This window comes from Cydia amplana, chromosome 4 (genome assembly GCF_948474715.1).
Source record: "Cydia amplana chromosome 4, ilCydAmpl1.1, whole genome shotgun sequence".
Classification (NCBI taxonomy): Eukaryota; Metazoa; Arthropoda; class Insecta; order Lepidoptera; family Tortricidae; genus Cydia; species Cydia amplana.
The window spans coordinates 10,082,232-10,101,208 of NC_086072.1; the positions used below are offsets into that span (position 1 = coordinate 10,082,232).

At 40.1% G+C, this 18,977-nt stretch overlaps 1 protein-coding gene across 1 annotated transcript; it reads left to right on the forward strand.

Moving 5' to 3' along the window:
- The first annotated feature begins 680 nt into the window (after positions 1–680).
- LOC134663229 (cilia- and flagella-associated protein 57) lies at positions 681–17,925 on the forward strand. Its single transcript, XM_063519613.1, has 22 exons — positions 681–908; positions 1,090–1,239; positions 1,537–1,816; positions 2,047–2,163; positions 3,165–3,322; positions 5,600–5,730; positions 6,314–6,419; positions 6,936–7,077; positions 7,531–7,735; positions 7,882–8,099; positions 8,567–8,715; positions 8,882–9,296; positions 9,659–9,799; positions 9,907–10,047; positions 10,152–10,295; positions 10,710–10,941; positions 11,141–11,334; positions 11,882–11,978; positions 13,056–13,225; positions 13,495–13,674; positions 16,858–17,052; positions 17,798–17,925. The coding sequence occupies exons 1-22, from the start codon at positions 841–843 to the stop codon at positions 17,906–17,908; spliced, it is 3,744 nt and encodes a 1,247-aa protein (XP_063375683.1). The 5' UTR covers positions 681–840; the 3' UTR covers positions 17,909–17,925.
- Positions 17,926–18,977: the final 1,052 nt, after the last annotated feature.

The window sequence follows — 18,977 nt, forward strand, 5'->3', positions numbered from 1 at the left end:
GTGTTTGAATTTGAATTAAAAGTAGTATTTTATTAATTACAAAATTGTCTCTATTTTTGCTTCTAGTTAGTATACAAATATAAAATAACTAATTGTTCGTATAAAATTATTTATCGTACAAACATTTATGCCCGTAAAGTATCAAATTACGCAATTTTATATTGTCGGCATTGTCAAACCCATTGACTTTTTTTTTTAATTTATTTTAATGTAGTGGTCAGCCGTAAAAGTATTACCATCAGCCTTAGATTGATAAAATATACATATTTATTTTCTTTATAAAACATGATATTTCATGCTATGTAACAGAAAGCAGTCAAATATTGTGCCGGAAATTTTAGTCCCGAAAATCCCGGGAGTACCGGGATTTTAATTTTGAAATCCCGGTTCTTTGCTTGGCTCTAAATCCCGGGAATTCCCGGTACTTTCGGTACCGGTATTTCCCGGGAGCAAACCCTAAGTACAGCCTACAGTTTAATTTATTGCTCCTGTTACAGGAAGCACTGTATAGTAACTTTTGTTTACATGGTTAGCAAGTTCTATTGAATGACACTTTAAGTACAATATATTGAAAGAAGATGAACTAGGTGGCCTTATAAGTATGCTCCTTATACCTATACCACAGGATCGATCAAGGATCGATAATATTCGTAGGTACCTAAAAACTCCATGCAGTATTCATGTAACACTAACCTAATTTCCGTATCCATGACAACGTTGATTTGTGGGGTGTGACATTGCCAACTTATTTTCTAGTTGTTTATGGCACACGTATTTGCTTTTCGGTATACGTAATAATAATAACATAGGGATTATTTATAATAGTTTATATAATCTGAGATGGCGACAACAGTACCACCACCGAATATTTCGGCACGCTTTTTCTACGGCCTACGAACGGACATCCTGTGAGTAGATTAGTTATTGCAAGTAAATGCTGCAATTTTCTGTTTTTCGTCGACAGAGATTAGTTACGGTTTCGTTTTGGTGTAATGACGACAATTTAACAATAAAACGCACCTTGTACCAACTGTGTTGCTTCTATCTGACTACCTACAGCCGGGTTTAACTGGTGCGATCATTTGACAGATTCAATGCACATTACGTGAACGAGTCGGACATAATATATCCAGCAGGCGGCGTCATAGTTATATACAACCACCTTCAGAAGAAGCAGAAGTTTATTAGACTTCAAGATAAGCACAAACCCATCAAGTCTTTAGTCTTGGCTCCAAACAGGTAAGTAAACAGGTGTCATGCGTTCTCTGTGCTATCAGCTAGGCAGGTACTTCTCACGCCCTACAACGGTTCTTCTTTATAATTATTTGATAGAGGTACTTATGCTGAGTACCTACTCGTGATCATGTAGTAAGTTGAACAAGGCTACCGTAAAGTAGCCGAAGAGTGTTGAGGGATATATTTATATCTATTACTGAGGTCTAAAACTAGTAAATCCCGACTAGGCAGCCTACAGCGCAGTTTAGCACTTGAACTGTTACCACTGGCCCTTCCCTTGGTTTTAACGATCTATTGCAGGCGATGGCTGGCGCTTAACGAAATAGCTGAAGAAGGACAAAAACCAATTATAACTATTTATGATTTGACAACATGCAAACGCCGCAAAATACTGACGGTTCCGTTCGAAAATTCGACTGCGCGTGAATTTGCTTGTGTACAATTTACCTTCGACTCAAAGTACCTTGTGGCGATAACCGGGGAACCTGATTGGTATTTGTATTATTACAACTGGGACAAAGGAAAGGTGGAGAGCCACGCAAAAGCGCAAAACCCAAGTGGTCAAGGGACTGTCGAAAGTGTAAGTCGTTTTTCATTTGTAAGCTGTAAGTGTCGATTAAAATAGTACCTAATGATACATGATATTATAAATAGTACGGCCTGACTAGTGTACCTTTAAATAACTGCTGCACTGTTCCTAATGTTCCTATTACTGTATCAGTAAAGCATTTACGTTTGCCGGTTTTTTACTTGTCGCTAACATAAGTGGACATTTGATTGTGCAGTATTTTAAACAGGTTTAATTCTCAGGTACAATGTAACCCTGCAGATGCGACGCTAGTGGTAATCACTGGACCATACACGTTTCGTATTATGAATGTCGCGGAAACTGTCTGGAGACAATGGGGATGGTGCAAAGCTGAAAACGTGAGTAATAATACTAATAATTATCCTACGAGGTATAATTCTTTGGTACGACATCCTATCAGGCTTTCAAGTCTTTGGAACAACGTACCATTTATACAAATCCACATACTATTTTTTTATACCCTCTGTCAGTATGTATGTATGTAAAATAATCTAATTCTGAAGCAAAGTATGTAATTATTTTATTGTATCACGTAACTATAAACACTCTTGGAATAAATTCGAACTAAGAAGTTCTTACGTCAAACATTGACCTTTGACCTTGCACCATTGTACCTGGTGTATATAGAACGTGACGTGCGGTCTTCATAACTGGGCAAAGGTCATTGCTGAATCAGTGTCCGCACGTCTAGGTCCACTTCACGACTGTAGGTATGTGTAAGGCATCGATAACAGCGTGATAATTGCAGTGTCATAAAGGCAGTATTATATTGCTCACTTTTTGGGGTATTTTCAATTCACAGGCTGCTAGGTGGTGGGTTATCACATTGAATAGGTACGCTGGGCGTGTATTGTGCGCAAAATTTACATGAGTCGAATGAAAATTGGCCATGCGTTTGGGAGGAAGCTGTGAAACTGTCAAATCTTTTTTTTACCGTAAAATGTGCTCCAAATTACGAAATTTAATTTAAATTTTAAAATTATTATAAGGTATGTATATACTTAAAACAATTTAAAGGATATCATCACTAATACTATCATCATGTTGTTAGTGTTGTAACATGTTGTTAAAGTCGTGATATAGTTTTCATATGTAAAAAAACTCTAGGAGCACAATTACTCAGTGGGGTGGGAAGCAAAGTAGACACATTCGGTATTGGAATTTTTGTAACATGGTCCATGATGATGGTGACGGAAGGAGATATGCCTCTAAAGTGATTTTCGATTCACAAAATATTATGGAAATTGGAAACCGAGCTAAATTTGACACCTTTTCTTCGAGCAACATTTCAAGAACTTTAGTTATCTTATAATTAGTAACTCGTCCCTTGTGCATGTAGATCAACATCACGACCTGCATGTGGTTGACGCCGGACCGCATCATGTTCGGCACCGACAACGGCGTCATCATGATGGTCGAGAACGGAGAACTGCGGCAGAACTGCGTCTTTAACGCCCTAGATGTCACTGAGATGTCGTTGAAGAAAGTTGAGGCAGAGTAAGTACCCGACAACTGCGTCATCATGATGGTCGAGAACGGAGAGCTGCGGCAGAACTGCGTGTTTAACGCCATAGATGTCACTGAGATGTCGTTGGAGAAAGTTGAGGCAGAGTAAGTACCCGACAACTGCGTCATCATGATGGTCGAGAACGGAGAACTGCGGCAGAACTGCGTCTTTAACGCCCTAGATGTCACTGAGATGTCGTTGAAGAAAGTTGAGGCAGAGTAAGTACCCGACAACTGTGTCATCATGATGGTCGAGAACGGAGAGCCGCGGCAGAACTGCGTGTTTAACGCCCTAGATGTCACTGAGATGTCGTTGAAGAAAGTTGAGCCTGAGTAAGTACCCGACAACTGCGTCATCATGATGGTCGAGAACGGAGAGCCGCGGCAGAACTGCGTGTTTAACGCCCTAGATGTCATTGAGATGTCGTTGAAGAAAGTTGAGGCTGAGTAAGTACCCGACAACGGCGTCATCATGATGGTGGAGAACGGAGAACTGCAGCAGAACTGCGTGTTTAACGCCCTAGATGTCACTGAGATGTCGTTGAAGAAAGTTGAGGCAGAGTAAGTACCCGACAACTGCGTCATCATGATGGTCGAGAACGGAAAACTGCGGCAGAACTGCGTCTTTAACGCCCTAGATGTCACTGAGATGTCGTTGAAGAAAGTTGAGGCAGATTAAGTACCCGACAACTGCGTCATCATGATGGTCGAGAACGGAGAGCTGCGGCAGAACTGCGTGTTTAACGCCCTAGATGTCACTGAGATGTCGTTGAAGAAAGTTGAGGCAGAGTAAGTACCCGACAACGGCGTCATCATGATGGTGGAGAACGGAGAACTGCAGCAGAACTGCGTGTTTAACGCCCTAGATGTCACTGAGATGTCGTTGAAGAAAGTTGAGGCTGAGTAAGTACCCGACAACGGCGTCATCATGATGGTCGAGAACGGAAAACTGCGGCAGAACTGCGTCTTTAACGCCCTAGATGTCACTGAGATGTCGTTGAAGAAAGTTGAGGCAGAGTAAGTACCCGACAACTGCGTCATCATGATGGTCGAGAACGGAGAGCCGCGGCAGAACTACGTCTTCAACGCCCTAGATGTCACTGATGAGATGTCGTTGAAGAAAGTTAAGACGGAGTAAGTACCCGACAACTTCGTCATCATGATGGTCGAGAACGGAAAACTGCGGCAGAACTGCGTGTTTAACGCCCTAGATGTCACTGAGATGTCGTTGAAGAAAGTTAAGACAGAGTTAGTACAGATACACTTTCTGATGAGAGGGACAGAGAAAGGTATATGTTGTTTCTATGTCCCCCTAAGCAGCAAGGTAGCATAAAGTGTCCGGCGAATGAATAGATGAATAACCCTTAACTTTTGAGACAGCTCAATAATCAATTGCTCATCCTTAAGAGAAAAACACATACGTCCGTTTGAAGCCTGTCTTTCTACACGGGCCGCTTGCTTGTATAACAAATATTTCTGTTAGTATTTTGTGGTGCATACAATTCCTTCTAGCGCACATTGGTGCGATACCAACCTTCAACGTTATTGATGCTAGGTCAATGTAACATTAGCATCAGTTAATAGGTAAGCATGTTGGGGTACAACAACACACGGCGCCCTACTTTTTAAGACTAGCCAATTACTTAGAGCATTTAGGAACTTTCGGAGAATAGTACGTCACCAGGTGTTTGAACAGGCTTGTTTGAAAGTATACTAGAAAGGGTAATTAACCATGGTAAACCTAGTATTTAAGCGTAATAGGTAGTGAATTTAATCCTAATATTAGCAGTCAGGATATAGGTAAGTAAGTTACTTTCGCTTTTCGCTAGAAAATTGTAAACCCTATATAACGTCACTCGATATATAACGTTTAATTCAATCCCTAAAACCCCTTGAATGTCGATATATAGAATTTACACTGTACCACACCTACTTAAATACATTAGTAGGTAATGATCGAAAACGTAATAAAAAGAAAAGGAAAGAGCGTACTAATATTATCTTAAAGGCGGTAACGCACTTACAACTCCTCTGGTGTTGCGCGTGTCTATGGACGACGGTCGCTTACCATCAGGCGATCCTTCTGTTTTTTTGCATCCTATATCATAAAAAGTGCCAGTCTATAATAGCTATGTATTATGTTTATTCAAAACTGTCAGTGTCCTCCACAGGACAGGCATTGCCTAGTGTGGAGTGGAGGTCAGTAAAAACTGTACCCACGTGAATATTCATTTGAAATATACATTTTTCATTTATTTTTATTTTTAGGGCAGCGGAAGAAGGTGGCGATAAGACCAGTACAACGAGCAAAGACAACCAAAGTAAAGCGGAGAGCGATCCTTCGATAGACACTGACAGAGAGATTTATCCAGTCACCAATTTCGTAAATTTTCCTAAAGGTAATAATTCTGACATATTGCTTTTCCGAAACCAATTTTAAAGTAAAATGGTTTATTGTTGGCTAAAAAAACTAGATTGCAGATATTACACGAAAAATGTTTGTCACATATGCAAACATGATTCAGGAATTTGATTTCTGTGCCCCTTCGTACCATGTCAAGTGGTCACAGTGACACTAAAATCAGATCTCTAGCGGCTTTTATATTGATTGTCGCAGTGACGAAGGTACGAAGTGGAACAGAAATCAAATTTCTTCACTGTCTGTACATACCTAAATGAGATTTAATACACGCACTTTTTAATCGTGCACTAACGTTTAACGTTTAAGCCTATCAAACTACTGGCAATCGCACCTTTTCCAGTCAGCATATGCTAATTTGTGCCTTTCCTTACAGAAGGGTCCTTATACTTCAAGTGCAATAAGGACGTTTTTTCCCATCTGAAATTTCAAAAGAAATTCTGGTATAATGGTCCTTATTGCAGATAAAGCATATGGACCCTTCACGGAAAGCCACGTTTGGCCTTTCGCGTGAACAGTAGACCATTATGAAATAAATAAAACAGTTGTATGATGATTAACAGGTTTTGTCTTCGGTTGTGGACAAGGATACGTGCACATGTTCGAAAAGGAATCGCCTCATCACTGGAGGAAGCGAAATGTATATAGGATTTCGAGGAAGTGTTATAAGTACGTTACATATTATTAGTACTACAGTAGGGCCTTATTAATCCGTACACAGTATAATATAAGTACCTACTTAGTAGGTAGCTAAATAAATATCTACACTAGTTTTCACAAATTCACACAGCGGCGCACGCGTCTGCTACGGATGCACGCGGCTCTCATACCTTTCGTAGCGTGCGCTACAGAGGTTTTATGGAATCCTGAGGACATGCTGGTTCTATGTCATGTCAAGTTATTACGTCACTTTGACATAGCATAATTCATTTAATTACTTGCCTCCTGTTAATTTTACAGCGCATGGGCGCCTAGCTGTAATACTTTATAATTTATTGTTGAATAAATAAATAGTCTCAGTTGCTCAGGGTTACATTTTATTGTTTTACAGTCATCATCAAAGAGCAATAAGGATATATATAATTATTCGATTTAATTGGCCACTTTGGCTATCACTAATGTCACTATCTGTATGATGCTGACGATGTAACTTCTTGTATCTTGTGTTTCTTTTTTACCATGAAGACACACTCGGGATTATCCGATTTGGTCTCACCTCGACGCCGTACAGCATATCGCTGTAGATCCCAATCAAGAAACTCTGCTTATAACAACACTTCGAAAACAACTGTATTATGTCAAGCTATTTGGACAGCATATGTTGCAGGTTAGTCGAACATTACATATTAAATTTAATGTTTTATATGTGCAGGTTACATTCAATTTGAATAAAATATTTGTTTCGTTCCATCTAAAAAGCTAGTCACCTCAGGGCTACTGCGGATGACGCTGACGTAGCAAGTAGATCGCTACTCTTAGTGATTTTGAGGTAGTTGAGACTTAAAATCTTAAAGAATTTAAATTCTAGGTAATTTTAAGAACATTTTAATCATTTTAATGTCTACTAAATAAATATAATGACAATAGAATATTGAGGATTTTTTTTCTTTGTTATTGATAAATTTAGGTACCTAAATTTATTCAAAATTTGATAACCGTGCCGACACGTTCGTGGGATCTAAACACACTGCCTTAATATAACCTCTAATCATCGGTCGGGAATCCCTTTTTCCGAATGTTGCATTTATCATCCGATATCGTTATTGCCTGCTGTCCCTAGAACCCAGAAATTCCATTCAACGAGCTAGGCCCCGCGATGCACTACGGACCTATCAACTCACTGTCCATGTGCGCCTGGAAGCCCATCTTCATCACAGCAGGCGAACAGGACAAGAGCATTCGGATTTGGAACTACTTGACTGACGATATTGAAATGATTAAGTTGTATCAAGAGGAGATTTCATGCGTGTCTCTCCATCCCACTGGTAATGTATCCGAACAAAATTAAAAAACATTATTGAAACAAAATGAAAAATTAGACATATCAAGTCGAGTAGGTACTTAATCCTTCTATTGCATGCAGTCCCAACGTTTCTGAATGATATAATTTAGAATTGTGTTTATTTTGCAGGTCTTTTTGCTGTAATAGGTTTCTCAGACAAATTGCGATTCATGGTGGTATTGATCGACGATTTCGAAGTGATGAGAGAGTTTCCAATAAGAAATTGCAAACGCGCCAAGTTTAGTACTAACGGACATCTCTTCGCCGCTGTCAACGCACAAGTCATACAAGTGTTTTCGTCCGTTTCGTTTAACAATGTGTACAATCTAAAGGGGCATAATGGAATTGTAAGAGTTTACTTTTGTTTTTATTAGGTATTATGATATACTAATTGTCCATAAGTTGCGATTCTAAGCTGTTTTTAGCCGATCCTTTCATATGATTCTATTGATTCTATGCAGCTCTAATCACGACACATAGTTCGTACATAGCGGGAAATGCTATCGGGTACGACGTATCAGCAATCAAGGCATGGGCCACACCCTGCAATTCACTAGGCAAGCGGCAGGCATCATCAGCCGATTTTAGTCCCATGTGGCTTGTTCGCCTACTACGCTACGTCAACTAATTATGAATCGAAGGTTTTATACTTTCCGTCATTTCCGTGGGTAGCGTGGCTTTCCAAAAACGACATACCTATTAGTTTTACATTTAATGCCCACTATGGCTCTATAAGTATTTGGATGGTGAACTTGACTTTTAAAGTGAATCTAATTTCTAATTAATACATTTTTGCAAAAATATTATCCATTAGATTACATCTCTTACATGGTCCGCTAACGACCTATGGTTGGTGTCCTGCGGCAACGAGGGCGCCGTGTACGAGTGGAGCATGTCTACAGGGCAGCGGGTCGGTGAAGTTATATTGAAGACCAACCAGTTCGCTTCGTGTGCCGTTAACAGGTACAAGAAGAATTGTTAAATTATTCAAAAATATTCAGAAGGGTCCATTAAGGCAAAAATTAAAGACGAGCCACAAAGAAAAAAAAGGAATAAAAGAGTAGCTTTCAACCCGTAAAGCTGATTACATTTGATACCGATAAGACGCATGAATCTGTTTTCTTTGCAGCCACGGAAAAATAACGTATGCTGTAGGCAGTGACGGGGAAATCAAAGAAATTGGCTCTAATACCATCCGAAGGAACCTGCCATTGCTTGGCTGCCCACTCGACACTATATTATTGTCTCGCTCTGACATGATGCTGTTCATAACTGGCGGAGAGGGAGGGGTGACGTCAGTAAATCTACCACTGTTGGATAAAGCTATTTATAATGAGTTCCATATGCACAACAAGAAAGTGACTTGTATAGCTCTCGCCTATGATGATCAAACGCTGATATCCGTGGCCGAAGATGCCTCTATTTGCATATGGCGATTGACGAATGCTGAAGGAAGAGCAATTGCTTTGGATAAGGATTTCGCTTACTCTAAGGAGATTTTGATTAGCAAGAAAGATTTGAAGGAGAAAATTAATAGCATCAATGTAAGTATAAACCAAAAATTTAATGTACAATGAAATGTAGGGACATCTCTCACTCACTCTAGGACTACTGGAAAGACGTAGTGAGGTGGTAATTATAAACAGCTAGCAGAATGATCTGATGATATTTATATTATTTATGATTATAAAGTTTTTAACACTGATTAATGGTTAAGTGCTTATTACATACCTACCAGTAATAAGTTGCCACCACTCATCATGCTTGTAGTTGGGTAGGTTTAGATTATGGGGTAATTTAGACTTAGAGGGGTAATAGAGACCCAAAATCGGCTAGCGCCCTAGGTTTAATTTGGTTTTAAAAACGGCACTGGGTTCTGTCCCTACAAAAAATATATATATTGCAGCTACTTAGTACAAGAATGAGCGAGTTAGAAACCGAACACTCGTACCAACTTCGCCAAGCTGAAGCAACGCAAGCAGAAAAATTGAAAGAGGTACACGAAGGCTACTGCGCGGCCATAGACGAACTCAAGGAAAAGAATGAGGTAATTAACGATTAATAATCATTACCTGATAATGTCAACTCGTTCATTTATTGTTTTACTATAAATAGAGATCAAGTTTACTTAATTTGCGGTCGTAACTTTGACAGACAATGGAGAACGAACATAGCCATGAAATCGGCATGATTCAGCAAGATATTGCAAAACTGCGTTCGGGACACGAGAGAACTCTGCAAGCATTAGAAGCGGACTTCAATATTAGGCTTATTGGCGAATACGACAGATACCAGGTAAGTAAGTGGAGGAACTCTAAACATTCGTATGTATGAACTGTTAAAAAGAGCTGAGAAAACTGAGAGCTGAAGTTAAATTAAATTCTTTCTTAAATGTTTAGAGTTTGGAAGATAAAACAGCTCGGATGCGTAAAGACTATGAGCAGCGGCTGGAAGCCCTCGCCGAGAGCAAACGGAAAGCCCTGCGGGAGATGAACAACATGTTCGAGGCCAAGTTAGAGGAAAAGGAGATCCTGCTATTGGAGGTTACATTACACAAATGTTTATTTAGCTTGTTACTTGTTAGTCATTTGCCGGCATTCAAGGTGAAATTATGTCATAATGCATTTAATGATGTCATATAATAACAGAAGATACTTAACCACCCGATTGTCAAAGGAAGGTAAATATTGAACGAGCATTTTAATTTTCCTTTAATAAACTTCTCCAAGCCGACACGGCTTGACGCATTTTAAATATATTTTATAATATATTTCTTGTTATGTATGAAGCATGTTGGTACGAAGAACGCGAGGTCACCACACAAAGGTTCCATTTTACTTTTTAATCCTGAGCCACGTGCAAAATGCCACTCACGCCTGTGTGTGGTGACAGTGAGTCGTATTTTAAACTACATCTTGTAATTGAGGGTGATCTGTGTGTTTTAATATACGTTTTAGTTACAAGAACAAGCCGATTTAGAGAAACGAGAACATGAAACTATCAAATCGTCCATCGAAGAAGACGCAGATCGCGAAATAATAGAAATTAGAACTTCGTACGAAGTGCAGCTGAAAGAAGAAAAGGATGCAAATGTCAGACTTAAGGGAGAGACCGGTCTTATGAAGAAGAAAATGATTGCCGCGCATAAGGAAATCGAGGAGTTTAAAGTTCAAGTGGCGCAGCTCAAATGTAACTGTCAAATTATTAGTAGTTAATTGCTTTACAAGGGGGAAAAGTTGTTGTTTAACCTCTCGTGCTAATATTGATTCCCGAACAAGCGAAAGATTCCTAAATTGAACCACGAGCGTAGCGAGAGTATGTAACTACGCAACAGGTTTTGGTTGCTGATTCATAATGACAAGTTGTAACATCATGTTATCTTTCACAGTGGAACACATACAGTTTCAAAAGGTAATATCAAACTTAGAGCGGGATGTGGCGGATTTGAAAAAAGAGATACAAGAAAGGGATGGAACCATTCAGGATAAAGAAAAACGTATATATGAACTGAAACGTAAGAAGCAGGAATTGGAGAAATACAAGTTCGTTTTGAATTTCAAGATTACCGAGTTGAAAAATCAGGTTTGTTCATTATTGTTGACTAAGTATTGTCAGTATTGATGTATTATATATATTTAAAATTAAATTAACGGGATATTTTAAACATAGATTGAACCTAAAGAAAGAGAGGTAGCCGAGTTGAAAATTCAAATAGATGATATGGAAAATGAAGAGCTCAAGCTATTAAATATAAAACATGAACTTGGTATGACTGCGAATTGGTTTCGATGTTATTTCGTAGTCGTATAGAGGGCTGACCTCGTACACGATATGAAAAAAGTTACAGCTGCTAATGGGGTTATAAACTGCCTATTGCTCACTTCAGAGGGCGCCTCTTCCACTTAACCAGCAGTTCGCAACATTTTTTTTCGTCGAGGTTTTGTTTGATTATTTGCTATTTTTACGGTTTTCCGTTACCCGTGGGAAACAGAAGTGCACCTCGCTCCTCTCAATATCCTAACTCGCGCTGTGCATTTGTTTAGATCAGCCAAAGAAGTTGTATGTGGTTTTAGAGACGCCCTTATGTGTTTTGTTTTTAACCCCTTTTAATTGACTTGCTTTGTAACAGATCGAGCCGTTAGATCGCACAATCATAGAGCATAAAATGCGTATTCTAGAGCTGGAAGTGTCACTAGAGACCCTGCTTAAGAAAAGATCGTTCCGTGGTAAAGACCCATTTGTTAAAAACGTCCAGTTGTAATTTTTTTCACCAGTCACGTACGTCATGGAATGGCATCATGTTATATCACACTAGTTTAATAATTCTTGCACCGAAGTACTAATAGTCGCGAGTACGGTAATTTGTCATCTCTGCAATCGGTGTCGTTTGTTTTTTTAAATCTTATTTTAGTCTCATTTACATCTTTAGTTTTGTAGACTCATAGATTGTTTCATGAGCACCTATGTTTATGTAAGTAATGATTTGCCCTTGACGGGAACACTGCCTTGTCCTCGTTAAACTTAAGTCATCAATAGACGAAAGTTCAAGTATATCAGTATATAAATTAAGTAACGCTAAAATTAAATATACAATGGCTTAGTACTTCTCATTTGTTCTAAGGATGTGTTTACATGATGGAATTGATGGTCAAAGCCAGACTCAATGATAGAATGAGACGGCTGTATGAAGCCCAGCCAGATTGACATTATTATGTAAACAGAGCCAAGAACATGAAACAATAACAATTTAAAACGCAGGAACCTGTGGTTCGTGAAAGTTTTATTGGCGGGGTCAAAAAATTATAATACGAGTCTTTAATTTTATCACACACATGCAAGCGACCTAAATTCACAGTTTACATTTAAAAAAATGCACTCGCGTTCCTACACATAATAGAAAGACCTATAATGAGCTTGCACTTTAAAAAATAACTTACAGGTTTACCTACCTACCTACTCATTGTACATAAGCATAGAGAAATAATATATAGAGTGCTCACTCCATACATCAGTTTTAGTACCAAAAAGACTATTAGCATCTAGCATCGAGTAGCGGAACTATCAGTACTGCTACTTGACAATAGACGTAGCCCCGACCGGAAAGTCTTATGCTGTTGAGATAAGACTTTCCGGTCGGTGCTACATCTAATGTCAAGTATCAGTACTGATAGTTCCGCTACTCGATGCTAGATGTAGACACTGAAATTAATAGTCTGAACTGATGTATGGAGTGAGCACTCTATGTATTTTTTTCTCTATGACATAAGTCAGAAAGACGGATATTTATTCATATTTCGTTTTAGAGCTCAAGATCGCTCGGCTAAATGAGCAGTTAATTTCGGCAAAAAAAGATTTCATGAACCAAGCCGACATGAATCTACAACTGAAAAATACGTTGAAGAAGATTAAAATTGATCTTCACAATATGACGGCGAACTTCCAGGATCCGAATAAACTAAAGATAAACGTCAAGGTAAGTCCACATAGCTCGAAATGGTTCGTGTAATTACACACGGTTGCTGCGTCGCCAGTTCCTTTTTCTTTGAACTTGGCTGGACACGCTAAGTTTTGTGAGCACTCGTTTGGCAAACATGATTATGATTACATTACAACAATAGTAATATTAACTCGATTTAATTTTACAGTAAATTTATATTTACAGAAATTTCATTTTATCTACAATATTGTTGTACCTACCTACTTTTCTTTAAGTAATAACAATTTAATTCAACACCTATCCAGGCATTATTCCACAAATACGTGGAAGACATAGATTTCGTGCGCAGCCGTGTGGCGGAGAACGAAGCTATCCGCGAGTTTAACCGGCAACGGGAACACCTGGAGAAACAGGTGGCCGGCTACAGGCAGCAGCTCGCCAAGGCGATGGGGGGCTCTAAGAGCGATATCAATAGGATTATGGACGTAAGTATTTAACCTAACGCCTGGCCTGGTTGTTACCCTTTGACCGCCCAATATCAACCTTCGTGTATTCCGACGTAAGGACATTTGAACTAAAGTCAGTAACGATATAAAGCCATTCGCGAGTTTAACCGGCAACGGGAACACCTCGAGAAACAGGTGGCCGGCTACAGGCAGCAGCTCGCCAAGGCGATGGGGGGCTCTAAGAGCGATATCAATAGGATTATGGACGTAAGTATTTAACCTAACGCCTGGCCTGGTTGTAACCCTTTGACCGCCCAATATCAACCTTCGTGTATTCCGACGTAAGGACATTTGAACTAAAGTCAGTAACGATATAAAGCCATTCGCGAGTTTAACCGGCAACGGGAACACCTCGAGAAACAGGTGGCCGCCTACAGGCAGCAGCTCGCCATGGCGATGGGGGGCTCTAAGAGCGATATCAATAGGATTATGGACGTAAGTATTTAACCTAACGCTTGGCCTGGTTGTAACCCTTTGACCGCCCAATGTCAACCTTCGTGTTCCGACGTAAGGACATTTGAACTAAAGCCAGTAACGATATAAAGCCATTCGCGAGTTTAACCGGCAACGGGAACACCTCGAGAAACAGGTGGCCGGCTACAGGCAGCAGCTCACCAAGGCGATGGGGGGCTCCAAGAGCGATATCAATAGGATTATGGACGTAAGTATTTAACCTAACGCTTGGCCTGGTTGTAACCCTTTGACCGCCCAATGTCAACCTTCGTGTTCCGACGTAAGGACATTTGAACTAAAGCCAGTAACGATATAAAGCCATTCGCGAGTTTAACCGGCAACGGGAACACCTCGAGAAACAGGTGGCCGGCTACAGGCAGCAGCTCACCAAGGCGATGGGGGGCTCCAAGAGCGATATCAATAGGATTATGGACGTAAGTATTTAACCTAACGCTTGGCCTGGTTTTAACCCCGCCCAATATCAACCTTCGTGTTCCGAAGTAAGGACATTTGAACTAAAGTCAGTAACGACATGAAGCCATCCGCGAGTTTAACCGGCAACGGGAACACCTCGAGAAACAGGTGGCCGGCTACAGGCAGCAGCTCGCCAAGGCGATGGGGAGCTCCAAGAGCGATATCAATAGGATTATGGACGTAAGTATTTAACCTAACGCCTGGCCTGGGTTTTAACCCTTTGACCGCCCAATATCAACCTTCGTGTATTCCGACGTAAGGACATTTGAACTAAAGTCAGTAACGATATAAAGCCATTCGCGAGTTTAACCGGCAACGGGAACACCTCGAGAAACAGGTGGCCGGCTACAGGCAGCAGCTCGCCAAGGCGATGGGGGGCTCCAAGAGCGATATCAATAGGATTATGGACGTAACTATTTAACCTAACGCCTGGACTGGTTTTAACCCTTTGACCGCCCAATATCAACCTTCGTGTTCCGACGTAAGGACATTTGAACTAAAGTCAGTAACGATATAAAGCCAGTTCAACCGGCAACGAGACCGCTTGGGGAAGCAGGTGGCCGGCTACAGGCAGCAGCTCACCAAGAACGATATCCATAGAATTATAAGTATTTAACGTAACGCCTGGCCTGGCTTTAACCCTTTGGCCGCCCAACATCAACCTTCGTGTATTCCGTCAAGGTTCACGATGACGCGCGCACACGTTAGTCGTGGCGTTCAAAGGATTTAAGGGATAACTAGATTATGGACAATGCGGGCAATCAATTTTTAATAAATGCACCTACTTATAGAAGAAGCTCAAGCGTTTTAACAGTAACTCTGTGCCTAATAAGTGCCTATGGGCGTTTCCTAACGTGTCTCCTTAGGAACTAAATAAGGAAACTAGTTGGGTGGACATAAGGTAGATTAGCAGGCCTCGGAGTATTTTTAGCACGGTAAGACTAAGGAGAGCTATGGAGTCTTTGTTAACATTAAAATTAAATTCATACTCATACTCATCCTCATTAATTAAGTTCGTCCGAATCGTTTTATAAATACTTAGACTACTTATATGTAATTAATTCTGTTTACATATATTTAATTAAATGTTATATTATAAAAAAGTAATAATATGTATATGTGTATGTTAATATTATTATATTACCCATATTGCAGTGTCATCGCTCCAATATTTTATTTAAGTACTTAACGTACCTACATACTATAATTACTGTTAAGATAAGGAACTATACGTTGTCACTGGCCGCTTTAGATAATGCACTTAATGACATCATATGTCATGTATCAACATATTAAGACGTATGATTTGTTACTTCAATATATTCATTTAAGGCAAATTTCGGAATAAATTGCTGATTTCATTATGACGGATCCACAAATATCTGAAATTTTGCACTGGATTGAACCGTACAAAGATCTTATATACGATCACGAAAAATGTGTAGTAATGTGTGTGTCTTGTGACGTACATCTCACGCAATTAAGACACACTTTTATATTAAAGCATGTCAACAGCATTCTACACAATACAAAATCTCGCCAACGTTCTTCGTTTATACAGCGCTGGATAGAACCCTATGAAGAGTTAGAGTATAATACCGATCAAGCAGTTATATACTGCACTGTGTGTGAAAGTTCTAAATATGTGTATGAGTAAATCAGATGTCACATTATGTCATGAATATATAGTTACGTATTTCGTTATTGTGATGATCGCTGATATTTATTAGGTCTAGAGCTGTACATAATTTACTTGTACTTAATTAATGAGGATGAGTATGAGTATGAACTTAATTTTAATGTTAACAAAGACTCCATAGCTCTCCTTAGTCTTACCGTGCTAAAAAAACTCCGAGGCCTGTAGATTAGATGCATTCCAGATAAAAAATGAATGTTGCCAGCGAACCATAAGGTCCATGAGTAACTTAAAGCAGGCTGTCAAAAAAATAAGCTCGGATGGGCAGTTTCACTTAACTGTGTACCATTAACGGCTAGTTAGCAATCGTCACAAAACTGACGGTCAATGTCAAATCCCATACATTTTGTCAGGAATGTGACGGTTAGATGTTACTGAAACACGACTTAAGTCGCGCTTTAAAGTACAAGTTAAAATGAAATTGCCCGGATATAGTTACTGGACCTCATGTGGCCGCGACCCTCAGTCACGAGGAATCGAGGGAGAAGAATAGTTTTTGGGATACAGATATAAGAATCTTATCTTTTCCATACCCACAGGAGAATTGTACCCTTCTATCCGAGATCAATAATCTACGGACGGAGCTGAAATCAACGCGGTCACGGTGTTTCCAAATGGAGTCGATCTTGGGATTGTCGGCGCGCTACATCCCGCCCACCATCGCTCGCGCCAAGTTGAAACATGTCACAGAGGACAGGGAGAAGTTGGATGAGAAATTCAAGCAGAAAATTGATGTGAGCATAATTTTTGTCACAATGTAAAGTATGGACATAAGCACGAAAAATTTCGTACATTGGCCCATTTTCTATCTCTATCGCATGCACATGGCTTGCCCGCTCGCACATTGTCATTAACCGCCAGCACATGGGCGGGACAGCAATATGATTAGATTACGCACGTGCCATAGATATAGGAACAGCGTCAACGTACTAAACACTTCGTGCTCAGCGTCCTTATTTTAGGTAAGAAGGTCAAATTCCTTGGTTAGTCAGTGTGGTAATGTATCCGTCAATGCTCGTAGTAGATACGGTGAAACATGTTAGCGAGCATAGCATAAAATAAAACCGAGGAAGTAGTTTGAGAGGTGGCAGAGTAGGTTTTATATGGGACTTCTGTCCGCCGTTACGAGTGCCAAGAACGAAGACGTAAAATTCTAGCAGAAACTGAGGTAGGTAGGTGAAGTATGTTAATTTAACAATAAGAAAATGTGCGATAGTATTGGAAAACATTTTTGCATCAACTGAGGATTTCAGCTGAGATAACGGAGCAGCTAGAGTCATGGGCATCGCCAGGGGAGCAGCCCAATGTATGCACCTTCTCCCCTCCGTATGGCCTATGTTATCAACTACCCACTCTAGTCTATCGATTGGTGACGCCCTTGGTGACGTCAATATCAGGCGAGAGATTTATTACTCTAGTACTATTTCAGCTATTACAATTATTGAGACTTGTCGGCTGACATTTTTTTTTATTCGGCAGGAAAGAGAAGAAACTATAGTTGCGTTGAAGGAGGAAAACGACCGCCTGCTCGGCAAGATGCGCTGCGTAGAGGAAGCAGGCGAAGACTCCCCGCCACCCAGCGAACCGTAGTTGCCATGTAGTGAACCCACAGACAAGACATCCTCCAGACTGAGCATAGTAGCGCTACCCCCTCTGCCACAAATATACGGTAGTTTTACTCCATTTTCAAGTAAAAGTGTCTTTGTGTGACGTCCGTGTCTTTTAACGGACCAATCACCGCACGGGACTCGCTCACCTCGTCCCCCGCACCCCAGTATTTTTGGCAGCATCGGTTTCATGAAATAATTGCTCTTATCTCCGTCTAGAGGATTCCTAGTCTATGAGTGAACCGAAGGGACTTTACCAAATGTATATAAGGGGCAACTGATATAAATATAAATTTAATTATGAATCTACCTTATCGTCAATGTGGCTTTTTGAAAACGTCACAACTGTTGATATACTACTTTGACTTGGTGGTTAAACGTGAAAAAGTGAGACTGACAGAAGCAAAAGAAAATACAAGATCTATTAAAAAATAGGGTATTTGACTGTATTTAAAATAAATTATCTTACACCATGCATGAAATAAAGCACCAGAAGTTTAAGAAACGTAGCAGTTATTTTAAGACACAATCCCTATTTTAAAACTCTAAAAGAGTAGGTAATTTGCACAGAACAAGTAGAATGGCGATGCGAGCAGGGTACGTGTCGCCGCCGGTTATGAGCAAACGCTCGCATGCTAGTACTCGCCCGCGCTGACCGAAAAACGTAAACATGCCTTTTGCGCCACAATAACGTTCAGATTAAGAAGCCAGACATCAAATCTGTCTAAAGGAGGCGTATCCATTCACCAGGCACACAAGTTTTTGCTACCGTTGCGCGAGAAATGTGGAAATGTGGAGAGGAACGAGCGGCGACACCGGTTCCGATACTAACTGCGCGCGATAGCCGTTCTAACCTCTTTAATATGTTCTGTGGTAATTTGACTGTGATGTCACATGCTAGTGTTTCATATAAATTCCATAGAAGCAAAATCGTTTTGACAATTCGAAAAAACTGATTGGACTAGTAGTAAAATACCCTATTGCATATAATATAACCATACAGTATGTTTTAGTATTATGAAGCTAGAAGCCTCTTCACGTACTCGTACCTA

Bases quoted from the DNA above. Each gene is read 5' to 3' on its own strand.
- LOC134663229 (XM_063519613.1), top strand. From the start codon at position 841: ATGGCGACAACAGTACCACCACCGAATATTTCGGCACGCTTTTTCTAC. The intron at 2,164-3,164 runs GTGAGTAATAAT...TTGTGCATGTAG, and splicing joins GATGGTGCAAAGCTGAAAAC to ATCAACATCACGACCTGCAT. The intron at 9,800-9,906 runs GTAATTAACGAT...TAACTTTGACAG, and splicing joins AACTCAAGGAAAAGAATGAG to ACAATGGAGAACGAACATAG.